We start from the raw sequence: 22,163 nt of genomic DNA on the forward strand, positions 1-22,163 counted from the left end.
GAAAGTAGTGCTCTGTACATTCTGAGTGATCTACCTAATGGCCACAAAGCTACCAGGTCGGATCCACAGGAGAGTAATAAATGGCTCGTGAAAAGGCTAAAGATGACTCAAGATGGCTTGGCTCTGGACCTGTAAAATCCCTAGCTCTCCAGGTGTAGCTTCTTTCTTGGAAGATTTTCCTCACCCTTATCTATTTGTTATTTTTAAACTGCTATTATTTCACAATGCCTAAGATCATTGATAGTTCTAGAAGCTAATGGACATTGTTTCCAAATATCTGATTCACAGGTTACCCAACAAAAGAGAATTTAGTTGTTTCTATGTGATTGTCTTGTTACCCGTTTATTAACTTTTTGAAATAATTACAACTAAATGTAAAACTATTAAAATAAATAACTTGGTGTCCTTAACAAATACAATCTCTCACAAAGTAAAGTACCTTAGTTTTTTAAAGGGGAAAAGCTGGGGCTGGAGAAAGGGCTCACCAGTTAAGAACATTTGCTGTTCTCTTCCAGAAAAGCAGTCACATATAACTGTAACTAACTACAGTTTCAAGGGACCGATCTTCGTAGGCACTGCACACTCATGCACATAAAAGGCACAGATACACGTAAACAAAATAATAAAATTAAATATTAATTTTAATAATAATTATTAATAAAAGTAAATATTTTAAAATGGAGACAACGGGGCCTAAAAAGATGGTTCAGAGGTGAAGAGCATTTGATGCTTTTGTAGAGGGACCAAGGTTCGGTTCTCTCAGTACGTACAAGGTGGTTCACAACCATTGTCACCGGATTCAACGCCCTCTTCTAGCCTCTACCAGCAACGAGTGGTGTACATACAGGTAGGCAGAGTATTTACACACAGAAACAGTCAATATTCCGTAAAGGCGTGTTTGGGATGCGACCTGAGTCACAGCAGCTTGGCTTTGTGCAGTGACAAGAGGACGCGCTGCGGCTGCCGCCCAGAGCGTGAAGAGCGCGGTTGGACCGTTACTCCATCCATTCACCCACGGATTTACTCTCATCAGAGCCCACGAAAAACAGCGGTAAGAGAGGAAAATCTGTTTGTGGGACTGGGAAACTGGGTGAGTGAGTGGGGAGAGGCCGGACAATGGGACACAGCGGGCAGCAAACCCGCGGCGTGGGGTGGGGTGGGTGCAAGACTTTTGTGTGCGCGCGCGCGGAAGGGGCGGGACGGACGGGAGGTCGGACGCAGGCGAGCGGAAGGGGCGGGGACGTGCCTCAGGCGCCTTTGTGGCTAACGTCCGCTACCCGGGCGGCTCCTGCGCCGTAGCTGGGGCTCCGTCCGGCGGGGAGGCGTCTGGCAGATCCCGGAGAGACCCCCCGAGCCGCCGCTCTCGGCTGGACAGCGCCTCGGTAGCCTCTCGGGCACGCGCCTACGCTGTGCTTTAACCCGGAAGCTCAAAGCTAGGGTGTGCGCGCGGCGAGCCGCTGAGGAAGGCAGGTGTGGAGCGGGCGTCTCGCTGGCCGGCGCGCGGGCTCCTTCCCCATGGGACTGAGGGACAGGGAGAGAGCGGAGCCGGCGACTGAGAAGCGCGGAGGCGCGGGGCGTCTGGGTGAGAGCCGCGGGAGCGCCGCCCCAGGCAGTACGGGGGTCAGGAGGGCCGGCATCGCGAGGACGCGGGCTGAGTGACGGTGACCGCTCGCTGGCTGTCGGGGAAGCAAGGCGTCCGGACTGGAGGCTGCCTGACAGGGCTCGGGGTCTCTCCGGTAGGGGGGTGGGGCTGGGGGAATGTGTGACCTGGGAGACGACGTTATGCGTACTGTCGCGCGCTGGCGGGTGGTGGGGAGGGCTCTCTCTGCTCAGCCTTGTGAGCTCAGGGCCGGGGTTTAACCGAAATGGAAGGAGCATACACGGCTCTGCTTACGTGTCAGGTAGCGTTTGTCCCTCATCTCCAAATCTAGTAAGTGATTATTACCATATTTCGTGTGACTTTAGAAGACTCACGCTTTCGAGAGCCGAAGTCGACCTTTTGCGTCCATTGTAGCAGGTTTTGAATCCAAGCTAAGCATTTCAGAGTTACAGCATTCCTCACGAAGTTCATTCCTAAGCCAATCCTTTTCTTAATACTGGCTCAGAACAAAGCTCACACAAAGTAAGGGTCTCCATGTTTGCTGAAATTTTCAGTGTATGAATGGGACCAATTGGCAAATACACAATAATTTAAACAAATTTATGTTCAGTGCGGATTTTAAAATGTTACTTCCTTAAATGCAGACCAGCACTACATGCTGTAAACGGTAACTAAAGAAAAAAATTTAGAGCTAGCATTAAATTCTGCCAAAAGCTGGGTTTGGTACTGCATGCCTTTAGTCAAAGAACTGCAGAGGCAGGAAAGCTCTGAGCTCACTACACTACATAGCAGGTTCCAGGACTTCATAGAGACCCTGCCTTAAAAACAAACAGGAACAATCTGCAGCCTGTATTTTATTAAAATTTTCTGTGATTGGGAATGCGACCCCGTGGTGGAATGCCTGTCCAGCATGAACTGGGTTCACTGTCAAAGAGGGGCAAGGATGTAGCTTACTAGCAAAGTAAAAGTGTTAGCCGTTCCTAAGACCCTGAGTTCATTCCCAGCACTGAGAAAAGTTCTGGTTTACAGAGTCATGAATTTAATTAGGACTGAAAGATAACTGAAAAGGAGATAATGTCACCATGTTAATATTGCATTCTTACACTTCTAAAATTTTTTCTGTCAGTGGTAGGAGTTTGATATAGTAGGAGATATGATTATTAATACTTCAATATATTTAGTCTTGAACTTAACTCACTTTCAATGTTACAAGTTTTTAGAGGCTTTCCCTATGCTGTAAGTGACAATGCTTTCATGTATTGCAGGAAAGAAGAGGTCACTTAGGAACTCCTCCCCAAGTACAAAACCCAACTGTACTAAGCTTTTTGTAAGCTATTTCAGCCCAGAATGGCTGTGGAATCCAGAGCAATTTCAACTTTAAAACCTCAGGACCATCAAGAAGAAGAATTAATACTAGTGAAAATAGAAGATAGTAGCTTTTCTTGGAGTCAGAAATGTAAACAGAACGGGAGTACCCAATCTTGCCAAGAACTATTTCGCCAGCAATTCAGGAAGTTTTGCTATCATGAAACACCTGGGCCCCGAGAGGCTCTGGGACGACTCCAGGAACTTTGCCATCAGTGGCTAATGCCAGAGTTGCACACGAAGGAGCAGATCCTAGAACTGTTAGTGCTGGAGCAGTTCCTGAGCATCCTACCTGAAGAGCTGAAGATATGGGTTCAACAACATGGTCCAAAAAGTGGTGAGGAAGCTGTGACTCTACTGGAGGATTTGGAGAAAGAGTTTGATGATCCAGGGCAGCAGGTGGGAACAGAGATATGTGTTTGGGGGAAAAATTGCAGCCCTAGGTGTAGTATCTTCTCTGGTTAAAATGTTGTCTCTGAGGAACTGTGACCTTGATGTCCCAGTAGCACATCTTTACCTCCTCTACCTTTTTTCTCCCCTATCCTTCATCTGTGGCACTGGCCTTATTAACCATGTCAGAGTTTTACTAATTATATTGTACTGGTTTCAGGTCCCAGATAATCTGCAAGGACCATCAGTGTCATGGAAAGATTTGACATATCTCAAAACATCCCAAGATTCAACAAGCATCCAAGTCCGGCCTTTGAAGACACAGCTGAAATCCTGGAATCCTTGTCTTTCCTCTAAAAGTGGTAGGAATAGAAACTTATTTTCAAATGTATGCAAGTTAGGCCTCTGGTTTTGAAGATGCAGACTTGCATTTATAAACTTGTTGCATGTGAACATTTGTATTAATCAAAACCAGAGGTGCCCACTTGAGCAACTTTGTAGTCAGCAACCCTCCCAGGAGTTGCAGTTATCCTTCCTTGTATGAGTTTCCCTGCCATTGAGTCACTTAACCATTTTCTAACTTTGTGGAGTGCTAAAAATGTCTAATAATGGTAGATACTATGTTTCCATCTTCAAGTAATTTTCAGACCTTCATTAGTAGTTCATAGAAAAGCAGATGCATCCTAGTACAGTACATTATGGAATGTAAGGAGGCTATAGGTGCTACAGCAGCACATAAAGTGACACCAAGCCCAATATGACAATCATGGAGGGTAGGAAAGTTGGCTTAGCGGTTAAGAGCATATGTGGCTCTTGCAGTGTACCTGGGTTCAGTTCTTAGCATTCAAATGGCAGTTTGCAACCATTTGTAACTACAGATCTGACACCATTTATTGACCACCTCCAGTACCATGTAGGCACATGATCCATAACATACATGCAGGCAAAATACCTGTACACTTGAAATAATAAATCTAAAAAGAAAGAAATGAATGAATGAAATTTAAAGAAATATTCAAGGAATGCTTCCTGGAGGAAGAAATACCTAAGCTATAATTTGAATTACAAGCAGGAGAAAGCCAGGTAAATAGGTTGTAGAAAGCCATTAAAGTGAAAGAATATAGCCCATTATGGAAATTATAGGTACTTCAGTTTGACTTGAGAACTGATAACGAGTAATGAAAGAAACTAAAGGAGGAAATCAGGTACAAGTTGCTAAAACCTGTCACACTGTTCATATCCTACATATAAAGGGTGCAGTTGACGGAAATGGATAAGGAAGTGGCATTATTAGAACTCAGCTCCAGAGTATAGAAATAATTTGAGAAAGGCAAGATTAGAGGTTTATTAAGAGACCACAGTAAATGAGGAAACCTGTATTACTCTGGGGAATAGAGAAGACTGAAGCTGAAATCTGTTCCTCAGCATTGAAAGAACATTGCAGGCGGTGGTCATTATTAAAAGCAATCAAGAAAGAAAAAAAAATTGAACATGATCAAGTTTTAGTCTTAAACAACTTGATTAATAATGGTATTGTTTGTGGGGGGGGGGAAATCTGATGTTTGATATGGGGCATTTGAGTCCAAATACAAGCAAAAATTCAGTATGATAGTCTAGAGCTTGAAGTAGAATTGGAGATTTGAGAAGACATGAGCTTAAATATAAGTAGTAATTGACATCTAGGGTAGAGTTTCAACAGTGAGAATATAGGAAAACCCAAAATAGATGCTGAGGGAACATAGTTTTTGAGTTACAAGCTCTAAAAGGAAAATCTAAGGGGGGTGGAGGGGAAGAGCAGGGTCATATGTAGTGTCTCATGTTTTTTATCCTACCTTTGGGTGGCTGTAGGGTTGCCCTAAGTTTGAGGCCAGTCTGGGCTGCAGAGTGAAACCCTGTCTCAAGAAAAACAGAACAGTGGAAGGTGTGGATCTCCGTGTCATGCTATAGAAAGGCTAGGATCCAGAAAGTACCCATTCAGTTATATACAGTTATAAAATTAGTGGCCTTGACAAGACTTCTATCAATAGAAGGAGCAGAGGTCAAGAAGAAGGCTTGAAACTAGAAGCTAGGCTATAGACTGTAGACAAACCCTTTAAAGAAATTTTACTGTGAATGTGAGACTGCTCAACAGATACATAGTCAAGGAGCTTGGATTTTTAAGGAGAGAAGGGTGATTAAGCTGTTAAGTGGGATTGTCTTAGGTTTATTTTGGGTTTCTGATAAAATACCATGGCAAAAGCAACTTAGAGGGGAAATGATTTATTTAACCTCATGATTCCAAATTATATTTCCTCATTAAAGAACAGTCAAGACAGTGAGAACTTGAAGCAACTAGTCACATACACAGTCAAGAGCAGAGAAAGTATGCACATGCATGCCTACTGCTATACTTATTTCCTCCACATTAACACAGTCTGGGATCCATATCTAAAAACTATATAGTCCACAATGGGCTGGGCCTTTTCACATAAATTAACATAATCAAGACACCCCCAGCCCCCACCACACCAGACAACCTCCAGTTCCCAAGACATCCACACAAGCCAACCTGATGTAGATAGTCTGAGACATTCTTCCTAGCTGATCCCAGATTATGTCAGGTTAATAATTAAAAACTAACCATTACAGGAAGTCAATTTAGAAACAGATTGAAAATAATAGTAGTGATCAGTTGAAGTCTTAAAGGGAAAAAAAGATAAAATTCAAAGGAAGATACAGACTTTAGCAATGGAAAAGAGAAAAAAGATCCCAGGGAACGATTACATCTTTCTAACTAGACCCTTCTATTTTCTCTCTCTCTCTTTTTTTTAAGTATTAATTTATTTTATGTATATGTGTACCCTGTAGCTGTCTTCAGACACACCAGAAGTGGGCATCCATTAGAGATGGCTGTGAGCCACCATGTGGATGCTGGGAATCAAACTCAGGACCTCTGGAAGAACAGTTGGTGCTCTTAACCACTGAGCCATCTCTCCAGCCCTTTTATTTTCTCTTATAGAAAAAGAGACTAAGTTAGCCATAGCTTATAATCCCAACTACTTGGAAAACTGGGTAAAAGAATCCCTTGAAACCAGAAGTATCAAGCTAATCTGTGGAACATAGCAAAATCCTTTCTTTTTTATTTAAAAAAAAAAAATGACTTCAGAATAACTGAAGAAATATAAATTCTGAGGTCTTACTAATTTTGTTTTGCTTTACCATTTCAGATGCTAAGAATAATGAATCAACAGCAAAAGAGGACATTTCAGAAGAAAAAGCACCAGAATTCTCTTGGGATCCTTCATTTAGAGGTGTCAGTGAGCACAAAAGCAATTTAGAATGGCAGCAAAGAAGTTCACCTCTCCACAGGGGCAGTTTTAGTCAAGTGATCTTCACACACAAATCCTTAGCAAAGAGAGACCATCTTGATGAATCTCAAAGATGCTTGATTCTAAGTACAAACTCTGTAACATGTCAGAAAGTTTCTACAGATGACAGACCTTACAGATGTGATGTATGTGGGCATAGCTTTAAACAACATTTCTCTCTAACACAACATCAGAGAATACATACTGGAGAAAAGCCCTATAAATGTAATCAGTGTGGGAAGGCCTTTAGTTTGAGGTCATATCTTATTATTCATCAGAAAATCCATAGTGGTGAAAAAGCATATGAATGCAATGAATGTGGAAAAGCTTTCAATCAGAGCTCGGCTCTCACTAGACATCGGAAAATTCATACAGGTGAGAAAGCTTGTAAATGTAATGAGTGTGGAAAAGCATTCAGTCAAAGTTCTTACTTAATTATACATCAAAGAATTCACTCTGGTGAGAAACCCTACGGGTGTAGTGAATGTGGAAAAACCTTTAGCCAGAGCTCAAAGCTTATTAGACATCAGCGAATTCATACAGGAGAGAGACCATATGAATGTAATGAATGTGGAAAAGCTTTCAAGCAGAGTTCAGAGCTGATTACCCATCAGAGGATACACAGTGGAGAGAAACCTTATGAATGTAATGAGTGTGGAAAGGCCTTCAGTCTGAATTCAAACCTCATAAGACATCAAAGAATCCACAGTGGAGAGGAGCCTTATCAGTGTAATGACTGTGGCAAAACCTTCAAAAGGAGCTCAGCCCTTGTTCAGCACCAGAGAATCCACTCTGGGGATGAAGCGTATATATGTAATGAATGTGGGAAGGCTTTTAGGCACAGGTCAGTGTTGATGCGCCATCAGAGAGTCCATGCTATTAAGTAACTTAATACAATAATTCATAAATACATCCATATATTTTTATCTTTATCAGTCAAAAGGTTGACTTTGGAGCAAGATCCCAAGGTAATTTAAAAATAACAAAAAAAAAACCAGTCTTAATCTAACTTGCCTTGTGTGGCACTTCCCCAATGCTAATGAAATTTTCTTTGAAACTTCCTGTGACTTAACCAGAAAGAAATAATAAGACCATTACTTTGAGCTTTGCTCTTAACATTAGGAATACTCAGGAAAAAAAGAAGTAATGCAATATTGAGACCTTATTATCTATGAGAATGTCACGGGAAAAGGCTTCATTCTGCCACTACATCTGACTGTCAGTGTACCAGGTTTGTGAGACAGCATGGTTGGCATTAAGAGATTGCTTAAGGAACTCAAAAACTTAACAGTCAACAGACAATGAGAAAACATTTTCATTGATGATTTGTTGATCCGAAGACAAGCCCAAAATGAAATGAACTTGAAAAGTAAAAGATACAAGTTAATTTATACAAGTGAAGAGTCTCCTCTGTTCCCCACTGCCATGCTGGGAACTAACTTAGTGCTTCACATGCTAGCAAGTAGTTAGTCCTGTTATTTTTTAATACTCATTTTGTGTCAGGAACTAGGAATATAATGGAGTGGGGAAGAAGGATTTCTATAGTCTAATAGCTATTACCAGTCAGGTAATGACAATGTGGTCAGTCTATTATGACTTTGAGTGCTGCTTAAGCACTTTTCCCATTTCCTTGTCCAAGAACTTGGATAAAGGAAATTGAAATGATATGAAGATTGAAGGGTTAACCAGGAAAGAAAGCCAGGTAACAGGAAAGGAAGAGATCTTTTTGTTTAATGGAAGGAACAAAACATGGAACATTGCCTACTGAGTTCAGAATTGCTATCACATCTCTGAGAAGTATGACTGCAGGCAGACTCTCAAGCACTGCAGATGAGCCTATGAAGATTAAAAACCTAAAGTCCTTAGTCACAACACCATGAAGAGCTTTGTTTTGGTCAGTGTGGCCTAATGGAAAAGGCGAATAATTAGTTTCCTGGCCCAACCTGAGACAACATTTAAATTTCTACAGAGAGAATGGTAGGAGTGGAATATATAAGAGAATAGGCCAGATAGAGACTCTCTGAGTTCTTTAGAATATTGGAGTTGATGTATTAGAAGATTCTACGGCAACTGTATCTAACGCTGCTTCTCCACCATTTCTCCATCTTAGCATAACTGCCTGAGCTTGGGTATTCAAAAATTGTCACTTTCTGAGTCCTTGGCTTTTTCTCCAGATACCTCACACATGTCTTCTGTTAGCGATATTTAGCAGTATCTTGAAAAAAATGTAAGGACCATGCTAGAAAAGGGACAACAAAAGTAGTAATTACTGTTAGTCAGGACTTTCCCTCTTCTGAGGAATCCATCAGAAGAATGCTGTAAGGCACTAGCAAGGTACTGTAAAGTACAGTGCAAGGGGGAAGTTGATCAACTTAAGCCTCATCATCCCTGTACTCTGGACAGTGAGACAAAGGTTGAAGCATTCCTGGCCAATTGAAGCTACATAATAGGACCTAGGACCCCCATCTCAAAATATTGGGGATAAAAAGCTGTTTGGAAGAATAACATACCAAACTCAAATCTATGTATAAACAGAAAAATAATTTTTATGAGGATATGAAAGTAATACTGTCTTGGACATTTATAGGTGAGTATGTACTAATCAATAAAAATAATGAGCCAAATGCCTAATGTAGATGTTAAGTAGGATAATGTTTACAAAAGGGAAATAACTCTGGAGCTCTTACATAGATCAGAAGGAAATATAAAAGGTGTTTGCCAAGGGCTTTGTGTATGTATTAGTCATTAGTACAAATCATATTTTGTACATAGGAAATGGAGACTTGTAGCTACAAGGTCAGAATTTGAAATCAGAACCCTATTCAGGGAGCACGTAAGACTATCCATGAACAAGATTCATTAACATTTAAACATCCCAGAAGTGCCAGTCAATGATCCATATATGTCCAGTCTTACAACTTCATATTGAAGTAAGAATGAAAGTGATACTTATTTTTAATATAAAATGAACAAGGATTCAAGCATATTAGGACTCTCTTGCTGATGGATGTGAATACATATCTCTGGCAATCACTACCAGATGCTTTAAGCACTGCCTTTTACTTTGAAATTCTACACAGAAATATACTTAAACCATGAATATGCAGTCTTACAAGCTGTTAAAATGTGTTAAGGATTCATAATATATTAAATACACAATCTATACAACATGATCACATGTACAACATATGCATTAAAATAATAGAAATACACAGTTAAGATGTTATACTGGTTACTTCTGGGTAGTAAAGTTACAGGTAATGCGTTTTTTATATTTCAAGTTTTACTACAAAATCTAATACTGCTTATAGACCAAGGAGCTAGACAATATAATTCAATTATAAATCATAAGCTTACTATGTTTAAGGCTCCAGGCTTAATCCCTAGATCCCCAGCCGTGGGTGAGGCTGGTAGGGAACAGAAGCCCAAGAGAGTTATAAAAATAAGTACTTGCTTTCTGTAACATCCCTGACTCAAGTCTAACAAACTTAACTCTGATCTTTCACTGTTGATCAATTCAATGCAGACTTACCTGACTCATAATATTAGAAGAATCCCCTTCAAATCTCCTATGCAAGTAACTTACATGTTTAAAGAGTTATGGCTGAGAAAAGCATGTTTTGTAAATGATTAATAGCTTTGGTCATTAGTGCTTTTCTATGAATTCAACAGGCATATACAAGTTATCTTGACTATATTCTCATGTTAAAGAGCTGAAGATGATCTTAAGTTTCAATCTTTACGAAATGTGGCAGACACCAACATCAGCTGAAAGAAAAAGTTGTTTTGTCTTTCAACAGCCTTTTCTGAAAGAAAATAACTAATGCCTTTCTCTCTGCTCCATGCTTTTTTTTCCCCTCTTGCTCTGGTGGCTAAAATGTCTATAAAGCAGCAGTTGCTTTACATGGATCTTAAATCAGTTCCATCCTTTTTCTTCCTCCTTTCTACTTAACTGCCTGCAACCAAAACTCAGAGACTTGAACTTTTAAGGCATTTGACAATGGCCTAATAACCTACTTTTGCTTGTGAACTGCCAAGGAGAAAGTCACATCTCTTGGGCCAGTTCCATTCCCAGGACCACATTGGGTGGTGTACCCATGTAAGTCCACTTCAGGGGGAATCCAGGGTCCTCTTCTGGCTTCTGCAGGCATTTACATTCACATGCACATAATTTTAAAGTAATCATTCCAAAGGTCTTTCTTAGCTCTTAGAATTGAAGGAGGAGAATATCTTAGTGAATTTAGTATGTGAGAATTTTAAAAGTTCTTGTTCTCATTCCCTTCCAATTCAACCTTAAAGTCTGAGTTTCCTGACGCTGTTTATTTAACTCAGGAAATAGAAACTAAGTGTGCTACTTCTCTTTTCTACCTTTTCCACCCTCTAGCCTAACTCCATTCATGTTGTTCTGTTATTTACCAGAATGATTTAAAAGCAAAACTTTAAAATTTCAGTTTTATTACAATACATTCCCATTACATGCTGATACTACTAAGCAGTTGGAGTGCAAATTGAATATATAAATGGTAAAGTTAACAAAAGTTATACTAAAGATTCTTACCAAAAATATTAGGATTAGGGAAAAACTAATAAGTAGTTCAAAAGTTAGTTTTGCTATGCGTAATGGGTTTATGGATGACTTTACTTACCAACACTCACAATTAGAAAAAGGATTAAATGATATTTAAAACATTGAATCATTCGCTTGTCACCTGTAAAAAAAAAGGCAATTCACTGTCCATTTGAACGATCCCTTTATGGTAGCTCTTAAATATTAATTGCACAACCTTTGGCAGTGAGAACCATATTTATTGTTACCTCCCCTACTCACAATAGCTATTATTACCAAGCTTTAAAAAAAAAAAAAAAAAAAAAAAAACTTATTTGTATGAATGCATCTATCTGCACGTACAGCTACAGTGTACTTAGATATAATAATAAATAAATCTTTAAAAAAAAAAAAAAAAAAAAAAAAAAGGTACACTCTGCTAGGTAGAAATTACCCTCATCGATTAAGGATTAATTAAAACTGCCAAGTTAAAGTCAAGTAAGAATTTTATAGAATCTGAAGGATTGACTCTGTATTTCCCTCAAGTGGCTTATCTGCAGACCCAATGCTGAGGGAGTCTCCGGGCTCCAGTGTCCTTCAGCTTCCAGTGCATGCTGTTTCCTTGGTATATATGCATGACTTTAAAAACACCATTTTTTTTTTAATCATGCTAATTCTGAATACTTCTTGATCATGTAGGTCACTTATGATGTGAAACATTTCATGTTATCCAACTCAGGCTATTACAAACAGGAAAAGAAACCAACCTGACTTCTGAACTAGGATCACAAAAACAACTCCAGTAGGAACTAGAGTGCAGTCATGAAACAGGAATATCCACTCCTCATCATGCTATGTATTGCTATGACCTCTGCATCTGTTCTGCCATTAGCCAAGCTGCTGATTCTACATTTTAGGTCTCAATATCACATCCAAGAAATTTTTAGTTTACTCATAGATCAGAAAAAAATCTCTGATATTTATAAAATCCTGAATTTAACTGGCATAGTTACTGCCACACACTTACCGTAATAATTGATTTAATTAAATATGTGTATTCTATTAGCCCTTAGTTTGGAGAAGACAGTGACCAAGCCTGTTCTCCCAATGGCTAAGCCCAACAAATTCTAAATAAGTATACTGTAACAGGAAGCTCAGGGTTAAAAGCACTAGCAAGGGACAGAATGATCTTCCATTCCTCAGATATTAAACTGATTCAGGACATGACATTTCATAGCCTCAATTCAACATTTCAGGTTTCAGTAACTCTTAAAACATGCCTACTCCTGTCAGATATAAACACTTTTACAGACAGACCTTATAGAGAGATCTTACAGGATCTGTGCCCCAATCATGGACTTACATGAAGGTGCTCAATCGCAGTTCTATCTGCAGTGGAGAGTGGGATGAAGAGTGGATTGGTGAGAGTCCTCATCCAGAAATGGGTCAGTCTCCCCCCCCCCTTAGAAAATACCATTCTTTGTAGACAAGTTTTGGATAAAATTCTTCTTTCAATATGCAAACATTTTGTGTGGATCTCTTTTTACAGAACTGGGCTGGAAAGACAAGTCCTGCTATAAGGAAACTTCTCTATCTTTTGTGGAATCTCGCCTTCAAAGTGAATTCCTTGCATTTCACAGTTGTACAACCACTTACCCTTAGAGCTTAACTCTGGCATGCGTTCTCTGATGCTGCACAAGGCCCGACCTATGCCTAAATATTTTCCTGCATTCATTACATTCATAAGGTTTCTCCCCAGAGTGAGTTCTCTGGTGCACAGTGAGTGCTGAGCTTCTATTAAAGGATTTTCCACATTCATTACATTTATAAGGTTTCTCGCCAGTGTGGATTCTTTGATGTTCCCTAAGAACATAACTTGTCCAAAAAGCCTTACCACATTCAGTACATTCATAACCTTTGTCTCCACTGTGAATCTTCTTATGCTGAATAAGGGCAGAGCTCTGGATGAAGGCTTTCCCACATTCATCACAACTATAAGGTTTTTCTCCACTGTGAATCTTCTTATGCTGAATAAGAGTAGAACATTGGCTGAAGGCTCTCCCACACTCATCACAACCGTAAGGTTTTTCTCCAGTATGAATTCTCCTATGCCTAATGAGCCCTGTGTTGCTCCCAAAAGCTTTTCCACAGTCACAACATTTATAGGGTTTTTCACCACTGTGAATTCTCTGATGTCTAACAAGGTCTGCTCTGAAACCAAAGGCCTTTCCACATTCTTTACATGCATAAGGTCTCTCTCCAGTGTGACTTCTCTGGTGTCTAATAAGTTTTGACCTATTGCAAAAAGCTTTCCCACAGTCTATACATGCATAGAGCAGTTTCCCTGTATGAGTTCTGGGCCGTGTAGTACCATGTAAGTTTTGACTAGGGATCCTGTCACCTTTATTACACTCAAAGATGTTCTGTTCTGTAGGGGGTTTCTTGTTAAAGGTTGCCAAACTGAAGTAGTCTTCCTGAGAAGAAAGCTGACTTGTTTTGTTGCTTATATCATCGCTTCCTCTTTGCTTCTCATTGTTGTCCAGACATTCCATGGTTTCTTCAACTATCTGTACTGGAGAAGTTTCCCTAGGAAGTCTTCCTGGAGATGCCATGGCCACTGATGCAACACATTCAATAATTTCTTGCTTTGTTGTCAATACTTTCACAGTCGCCATCTTGCTATCTAAAAATATGAATAAGATGTATCTTTTTTTTTTTTTTTCATGTTAAAAAAAAAGTGTTAGAGAAGGATCAACAAATAAACCAAAGGAAAAGGTAAGTGCTGGGTCTGGAGAGGTAGCTTAGTGGTTTAAGAGTGCATATTCGTCTTGCAGAAGACCCACTTCAGTTTCCAGCACACACATGGTGGCTCACAACCATACCTAACTTCAGTTCCAGGAGCTCCAACATCCTTTTCTTGCCTCTGTGGGACAAGGCATGCAGGTGGTGCATGTATAGACATACAGACAAACATGCAAACTTTTTTCAAAACAAAACAAGAATGGACATACAGCCAAATGACAGAGTGTTTGCAAACACAAGGCCCTGGGTTTCATCTTCAGGATTAGGGAAGGGATATGGCTGGGGAAATGACAGTTAGCTTCCCAATATAGGATATAGCACTCACAAGAGTAAAATGGACAAAGAACATAAGTCAGTATTGAAGATACTGAATAGTGAACAAGAAAACAATACTTAGAGGTGACAAACAGTTCATACCAGCCATAAACCAGAAAGGGAAGAAACTATTCTAGATTAGCTAATGTGAGAGGAAAGGTGATACTAAAATGTCTTAAGAGTGGTACATTAGCACATCTAGCAAAGTTGGAACGCAAGTGATACTATAAAGTGTTTGGAGGATAAGAATTGGAAAAAGGGAGGTGGGCAGGACATAGAAAGCATTTGCGAATTCTCACAGGTTCCAAATAGGGCAAATATAAGCAGTATATTTATATAATTATATAGAATATATATTTTATATTTATATAAAAGTTTTACTTACAAAGTTTATGTGTTCATACACCATTATATATTTTATATTTTAATGTATTATTTATATATTACTTTTATATAAATATAAGCAAATATAAATGTAAATAGAGAAAAACATTTAAAAAGAAATACTCTGAGTTCCTTAAGTAAGAGTATTAATAATTCATCTCATAAGTATAAATGGAAAAAAAAAAGGATGCAAACAGTTGCCTAAGGGCCTAGTCAAATCCAGCTATCTTATAGCATGTCCTTTTATATCAAAATTTCCAGTATCTCAAAACAAGAACTACTAGATACAGTTAACATAAATTGAGTTCTTTTAAGGGTTTTTATTCTGTCAAAAATCCTCTAAAAATACACATTTTATAAACCAGAAAAGCTTTCAAGGGTTATGGGAAACTATAGGATTACTAGTTGATAGTCAAGATTAAAGACAGCTGGGCTGGTGATATGGCTCTGCAGGTAAGAGCACCCGACTGCTCTTCCAAAGGTGCAGAGTTCAAATCCCAGCAACCACATGGTGGCTCACAACCATCCTTAACGAGATCTGACTCCCTCTTCGGAAGTGTCTGAAGACAGCTACAGTGTACTTACATATAATAAATAAATCTTTAAAAAAAAAAAAAAAAAGATAGCTAACTTCAAATTTTAAGGTCTTTCTACCTGCCTGTCTTTTTGGAAGCAGAGCTGTAGTTGCACTGAAACAAAAAATATTTAAAACTCATTTTCATTCATCTGTGGAAAAGGAAGTGTTACATGAAAATAAGTATTTCTCACATTCAAGTTTCACAACACCTTGAAGACAATATAGCATTACAGTGAATTCCTAGCAAAGCTGAGAGCAAGTTGGCTTTTCTATCATTTCTCATGAAAAACCAGAGAAAACAAAGATAAAATCTGAAATGAAGTTTGTACTGTACTTGGATTTCAGAAATTTAAATCATTAGTTATATCAATGACTTAAAGGTTGTACTTATTTTAAAAGTTATGAGAAGGGCTGGTAAGATGCTCAGCAGTAAGAGCATTGACTGGTCTTCCCAGGGTCCTGAGTTCAAATCCCAGCAACCACATGGCTCACTACCACCTGTAATGAGATCTAACACCCTCTTCTGGTGTGTCTGAAGACAGCTATAGTGTACTTTTGTATAATAATAAATTAATCTTTGGACTGGAGCAAGTAGGGACTGAGCAAGTGGAGTTGACCAGGGCGAGCAGAGGTCCTAAAATTCAATTCTCAACAACCACATGAAGGCTCAAAACCATCTGTATATCTACAGTGTACTCATATACATAACTATAACTAAAAAAGAAAGTTATGAGGAGAGGCTAGATGCTGGCACACACCACAAATCCCAGCACTCAGGAGACAAAGACAGGCAGATAGATTTTTGAGTGAGGCCAGCCTCGTCTACATCCAGAATTTCAAGACAGGATTGTAACCCAAATCTCAAAAAGAATAAAATACTCAACAAACCACTAGTATAAATACATAAAAATAGTGTGTCTGTTAGGCATAATGGTGCACACCTTTAATCCTAGTACTTAGGAAGCAGAGGCAAGTGGATTTCTGTGAGTTCCTGGCTAGTCTGGTCTACAAAGTCTCAAAAACAAAACAACAAAAGTACAGTAAGTACATGAAGTGAAAGGGTGTGATCAGAGAGGATGCATAACTCAGAAAAACAAGATTTTTTTCCTGTTCCCCAAAAGACAGCAGGTATAATGTAGACAGTAACCTCATGTTTAATCTCATGCCCAAAAAGTACAGTCACACCCTAAGGTACTAAGAGCTTCAACCTATGATGCATTATATAAAAGAAATTAGAGCAGTCTATAAAGACCTTAATAAAACCAAGTAAGGGCCACATGTGGTGGCACACAACTCTTAACCCAAGCACTCAGAAGGCAGAGGAACATGGCTGGTCTTTATATTGAGTATCAGGTTCAGGACAAAAAAAAAAAAAAAAAAAACAGAGAGAGAAAGGAGGACTAGATATATCTGCCCTAAAAGATTTAGAGATTGTTATGGTTTGGGTGCTATTCTCTAAGGCTTATCTGTTGAGAGCTTAGTCCCCCGTATGGTGATGTCAACTGATAGAGCCTTTAAGCGGGCAGACCTGTTAGGAGACCCCAAAGTCAACTGTAATGCCCTCAAAAAGGATTAAGGTGTTTCTCTCAGTATTCTGGTTCTTGCAAGAACTGATCCCAGAGTTGCAGTCTCTGCTTTCTGCTTCTGTATGATAACTTGCTTCTGTCTATACTTGCATAACCAACATCATGATATAATGTTGTAGAAAGAGCCCAAACCAGAAATGAGCCAATGAAGAGAACATAGCCTTAAACCTCTAAATGCATGAGTTAATAAACCACTTTTTTTCTTTATAATGTTAGTTGCTTCAGGTATCCCATTATACTTATTAAAAACTAATACAGACATTTAAATATTTTCTATTAGATAATTTCCAGTAAGGCAAGGTATATGATATCATTTTTCAAAATTCTTTTTAATGTGCCTACTGCTTAATCACAAAGTATTTAAGAGGGCAGTATCAGAGTGGATAAGTGGAGCAAAGTTGAAAGGGTGTTTCTAAAGAGACCTCAGTAGAAAACTAATATGATTCCTTTGGTGAACTGTCAAGGTCTAAGGTCAGGCCCTCAGGCTTCTGTCCTCTTATTCCTAACTCTATCAACATACAGTGAACAGATTTACATCTTGGGTAGATTCATACTAACCAAGCACTGTAACTGCTGTATAACTGTAATAAGAATGAGTAATGTAAATTACATAGACTTGAATGAACTGAGTCATTCTTTTAATATAGTTAAGCTTTGTGGGAAGGTAACAAGATTGCATGGTGAAAATGAAATCAGAAGCACAGATAAAACAGGCTGATGTGGCTAACTGTACATATCAATGTTGCCAATAACTTAAAATCCTTTTGACTCTAATCCTTGGCACCTGTGATATTTTCAATTTATTGCCTCCTTGTTTCAAATTTATCATTGTCCTATCTATAATACTGGCATCATGCTAGCACATGCATTTTATCAGTTGAGAGAGGTGGAAGGACAGTGGAGGAGGAAGACTTCTGTTCATTTCTTACAGCATGTAGGACACTCACACACCCCTATGAATCTCAGAGAAACTGTCCTCCTTGGCAGCTTCCCAGCAGAGTTTATGTTAAGTCACATTTCCTGGCAAGCTTTTGGCACCCTAAAGGTGGCTCCTCCTGAATCTAGCCTGCCGAGCATTTCAGAGAACATCTCTAACGCCATCTGTGACTATACCCTCAAAAAAGATCAGATCTCAGGCCTAGCAGGAGCAGAAGAAACATGGCACCCTCTTATATATGTGTTCTTTTGAAGACTTTCTACCTTAGCCCTGTACATCCTAGAGTTTGTCTTTTAGTTATACCACATAGTAGTCAATGCCTTGCTACTTTTCTTCTTCTTTGAGACCATCTCATGTAGTCCAGTCTAGCCTGTAACATGCAATCCTCCTACCTCTCAGCCTTTCAAGTGGTTTTAGAAGTGTATACCACCACATCTGGCTTGCAGCTGACGATTTTTAATACTAAGTTTTTCCTTTTCCAAGTTATTATGAAACTTTAGCTTCTGACAATATTCTCATCCCTCTTAGAAACTTGTTAGTGTGACAAAAATATTTTTAAACCAGTATTAGAGGGCTGGAGAGATGGCTCAGCAGTTAAGAACACTGACCTCTTCCACAGGTTCTAAGTTCAATTCCCAGCAACCACATAGTGGCTCACAACCATCTGTAATGGAATACAATGCACTCTTCTGGTGTCTGAAGACAGCTACAGTGTACTCATATACATTAAATAAATAAATCTTTTTTAAAAAAAATTAGACTTGAATATGGCATTAGGAAATCTTATTAAAGACTTATTTTTAATCCAAGTTAAAATTATATTAAAATTTCAGATTCTAGGCTGAACCAGTTGACTATTTTAAGGTCAGCAGGACTTCCCAATGATACTTAGTGACAGTCATTAAGAAAGTAAGCCTTGGCACATTTGGTAATCCTCACCTTCATCATCAACCCTAAATGGTAGGGTTGCCTCATCTCTCTCATGGAAAATCTGGGGCTCCTGGGGTTCACTCTTGCATTGGTTCTCCAAGGACTGCAGTGGACTACTTAGAGACTCTGACATTTCCATGAGTGTCATTTCTTTGCAGATCATTTCTTGACCATGAGCTGTGTCCTAGGGTAACAAGTACCAGTAGTGTGACTGAGTGCAGATAAGAGAAAAACCCTACAGCAACAAGGCAAAACAGAAGAAGCAGAAAACTGTCAGATGACTAGATAAAACAACAACAAAAACAGTACTACAAACCCCTATGACTTGAACTAATGGGTAAATGAATAACTAATTTACCAAGAGACAGAAACTGATTAAGTTCCCTGAGAGCTGAGTCAGTGCTACTTATCCTGGCTTCTCTATTGAACACAAGAGATCAAAAACAGCAAAAAAGAACTTACATCTTACCTGGTGCTTGGGTTCATCAAATTCTCTCTCCAGCTCCTCCAGCAGAGTCACAGCCTCCTCTCCATTTCTGGGCCTGTGTTCTTGCACCCAAGCCTTCAGCTCCATAGGCAAGATAGTCATGAACTGCTCTAGCACCAGCAGTTCTAGGATCTGCTCCTTGGAGTGCTCCTCTGGCCTCAGCCACTGCTGGCAAAGCTTCTGCAGTTGGTTCAGAGCCTCCCGGGGCCCAGTGAAATCAGAGTAGCCAAACAGTCTAAACTGCTGACGAAAAACCTCCTGGCTCTGGAGGTTTCCCTGAAGACTTAAATCCTGCTTCCAAACACCATTTTCTTCAACTTTCACAAAGTTGAGCCTGTTTTGTCCTTTTGAAGCATGACAGGCCAAGGCTGTTGTTTCTCTGAACATCCTGGTCAGAATAATCTGAAAGGCTGAGGCAGAGAGGAGGTGAATCCAAAGAACCCCTGAGGTGGACAGTGTTCATGTTACACAGGGAAAGAATGTACCCACATGTAAATACATGTTTATGGAGGAGAGCCACTTTCTTATGTATACCTCTCTTTAAAAAAACAAACACACAAAAAACAACTGCAGAGCTACGAAATGCAGCTCAGTGATCACAGTGCCTGTGAAGAAAACTGACTAAAAGGGATACATCTTGAGTGAGGTCACCCAATCACAAAAGAACACACATGATAAGAACACACTCACTGATATGTGGATATTAGCCCAGAAGCTCAGAATCCTTCTTACAAGGGGGAACAAAGTACCCATGGAAGGAGTTACAGAGACAGGAAGTTCGGTGCAGAGACTGAAGGAACAATCACCCAGAAACTGCCCCAATTGGGAATACATCCCTTGATGGGATGTCCCCGACACGATGGCAGATGCCAACAAGAGCCTGCTGATAGGAGCCTGATATAGCTGTCTCCTGGGAGGCTCTGCCAGTGCCTGACTAATACAGAAGTGGATGCTCACAGTCATCCACCAGATGGAGCACAGGGTCCCCAATGAAGGAGCTAGAGAAAGTACCCAAGGAGCTGAAGGGGTCTGAAGCCCCACAGGAGGAACAATAATATGAACTAACCAGTACCCCTGCCCCCAGAGCTCCTTGGAACTAAACCACCAATCAAAGAAAACACATGGTGGAACTTGTGGTTCTAGCAGTATATGTAACCGAGGATGGCCTAGTCAGTCATCAATGGGAGGAGAGGTCCTAGGCCCTCTGAAGGTTCTATGCCTAAGTATAGGGGAATGCCAGGACTGGGAATGGGAGTGGGTGGGTTGGGGAGCAGGGGGAGGGGGGAGGGGATAGGGGATTTTCAGAGAAGAAACTAGGAAAGGGGATGACATTTGAAATGCAAATAAAGAAAATATTTAGCTGGGCATAGTGGCGCATGCCTTTAATCCCAGCACTCAGGAGGCAGAGGCAGGCGGATTTCTGAGTTCGAGGCCAGCCTGGTCTATAAAGTGAGTTCCAGGATAGCCAGGGCTATACTATACAGAGAAACCCTGTCTTAAAAAAAAAAACAAAACAAAAAAAATTAATAAAAAAATTATATATTAAAAAATGATCATCTAAAGATTATTCAAGGGCTGGTGAGATGGCTCAGTGGGTAAGAGCACCCAACTGCTCTTCCGAAGGTCTGGAGTTCAAATCCCACAACCACATGGTGTCTCACAACCATCCGTAACAAGATCTGACGCCCTCTTCTGGAGTGTCTGAGGACAGCTACAGTGTACTTACATAATAAATCTTAAAAAAAAAATAATAATTCAAGATTGTTTTCAGGATGTGAGGCAGAAGATTTTAATATGGCCAAAAATCATGTGATCTTTAGTAATAACATTAGATAGCATTAAGGATACTAGAATAGTGCTCTGTAAGACCCATCATGGTTTTGTCCATTCTCCAAATGAGGCTTCTGAGGATCATATGCTGACCAAAGGCACACAGCTAGTAAACAACAGAACTGAACTTTGCCAGCCAAGTATTTAGCTCTACTTTGTCATCGAATATCCCAAAAGACAGGAACTCAAAATCTAACACTTGCTATGGGCAGTTTACAAGAGTTACTTTATTAGGTCTCTCAACAATACCCCTATGCAGTAAGTATCCCCCTTGTTTTACAGATGAAAAAGCCAAACATCTTGATTTTTCCCAAGTCACCAAACTGGTCAGGACATTAACCTAGGATTGCCTCACTCTTGATCACTAGCTGTTTTTATTCCAGAATGGATTGCCAGACCAATCTTGGTTGTTTTTGCAAATTAGGAATGATGGCAAGAATGTAAGGATATGAGAGGACCATCTTGTATCCCGGGTCCCTCAGAGACCAGTCTGCACAGGAGAGCGCATGGGTTGCAGAAGCAACACAGCTTCTGGGACAGGACCCCTTTCGGGCCTTCATCTTCAGCCAGGAGGCAGATGAGCTCCAGACCTCTGTGCACCTTCCCCGCAAGAGGAGAGCTTGCCTGCAGAGAGTGCTCTGACCACTGAGACTCAGGAGAGAGTTGGACTTCCAGGAGTGATGACAGAGGCTAACAGAATCACAGGAGGAACAAGCTCCAGCCAGAGACAGCTATAACAACTAAGGCAGAGATTACCAGATGGTGAAAGGCAAACTTAAGAATCTTACTAACAGAAACCAAGACCACTCAACATCATCAGAAGCCAGCACCCCACAACAGCTAGTCCTGGATACCCCAACACACCCAAAAAGCAAGATTCAGATTTAAAATCATTTCTCATGATGCTGGCAGAGGATTTTAAGAAGGAAATTAATAACTCACTTAAAAAAAATATAGGAGAGCCGGGGAGGGTGGCACACGCCTTTAATCCCAGCACTCGGGAGGCAGAGGCAGGCGGATTTCTGAGTTTGAGGCCAGCCTGGTCTACAAAGTGAGTTCCAGGACAG

At 40.0% G+C, this 22,163-nt stretch overlaps 2 protein-coding genes across 8 annotated transcripts in view; one reads left to right on the top strand and one right to left on the bottom strand.

Moving 5' to 3' along the window:
* Positions 1–1,265: 1,265 nt before the first annotated feature.
* On the top strand, positions 1,266–11,568 carry Znf397 (zinc finger protein 397). Of its 3 annotated transcripts, none has more exons than XM_029546992.1 (4): positions 1,266–1,582; positions 2,866–3,364; positions 3,576–3,717; positions 6,562–11,568. In XM_029546992.1, exons 2-4 carry the CDS (start codon positions 2,948–2,950, stop codon positions 7,587–7,589), a joined length of 1,587 nt encoding a protein of 528 aa, XP_029402852.1. In that variant the 5' UTR covers positions 1,266–1,582; positions 2,866–2,947; the 3' UTR covers positions 7,590–11,568. The 3 variants fall into 3 exon arrangements, with proteins under 3 accessions (XP_029402852.1, XP_029402854.1, XP_029402853.1); XM_029546994.1 differs by having other exon boundaries at positions 1,266–1,470; XM_029546993.1 differs by lacking the exon at positions 1,266–1,582 and adding an exon at positions 1,673–1,736.
* A 107-nt stretch (positions 11,569–11,675) lies between these two features.
* Positions 11,676–22,163, bottom strand: part of Zscan30 (zinc finger and SCAN domain containing 30) — an 18,922-nt gene continuing 8,434 nt past the window's right edge. For 3 of the 5 annotated variants that reach the window (XM_029546987.1, XM_029546989.1, XM_029546988.1), the window contains 3 exons: positions 19,249–19,709; positions 18,789–18,963; positions 11,676–13,931 (listed from right to left, as the gene is read on the bottom strand). In XM_029546987.1, coding sequence (XP_029402847.1) covers positions 12,907–13,931; positions 18,789–18,963; positions 19,249–19,653 — 1,605 coding nt within the window. In that variant the 5' untranslated portion in view covers positions 19,654–19,709 and the 3' untranslated portion in view covers positions 11,676–12,906. The remainder of the gene's footprint in view (positions 13,932–18,788; positions 18,964–19,248; positions 19,710–22,163) is intronic. The other 2 variants (XM_029546990.1, XM_029546991.1) reach the window with 1 other exon arrangement.

This window comes from Mus pahari, chromosome 15, assembly GCF_900095145.1.
Source record: "Mus pahari chromosome 15, PAHARI_EIJ_v1.1, whole genome shotgun sequence".
NCBI classification, from domain to species: Eukaryota; Metazoa; Chordata; class Mammalia; order Rodentia; family Muridae; genus Mus; species Mus pahari.

What these genes read in the sequence shown, in the direction of transcription:
- Znf397 (XM_029546992.1), top strand. Translation starts at nt 2,948, where the DNA reads ATGGCTGTGGAATCCAGAGCAATTTCAACTTTAAAACCTCAGGACCAT. An exon ending in TTGATGATCCAGGGCAGCAG is followed by an intron (nt 3,365 to 3,575) that starts GTGGGAACAGAG and finishes TACTGGTTTCAG; the next exon opens with GTCCCAGATAATCTGCAAGG. An exon ending in TTGTCTTTCCTCTAAAAGTG is followed by an intron (nt 3,718 to 6,561) that starts GTAGGAATAGAA and finishes TTACCATTTCAG; the next exon opens with ATGCTAAGAATAATGAATCA.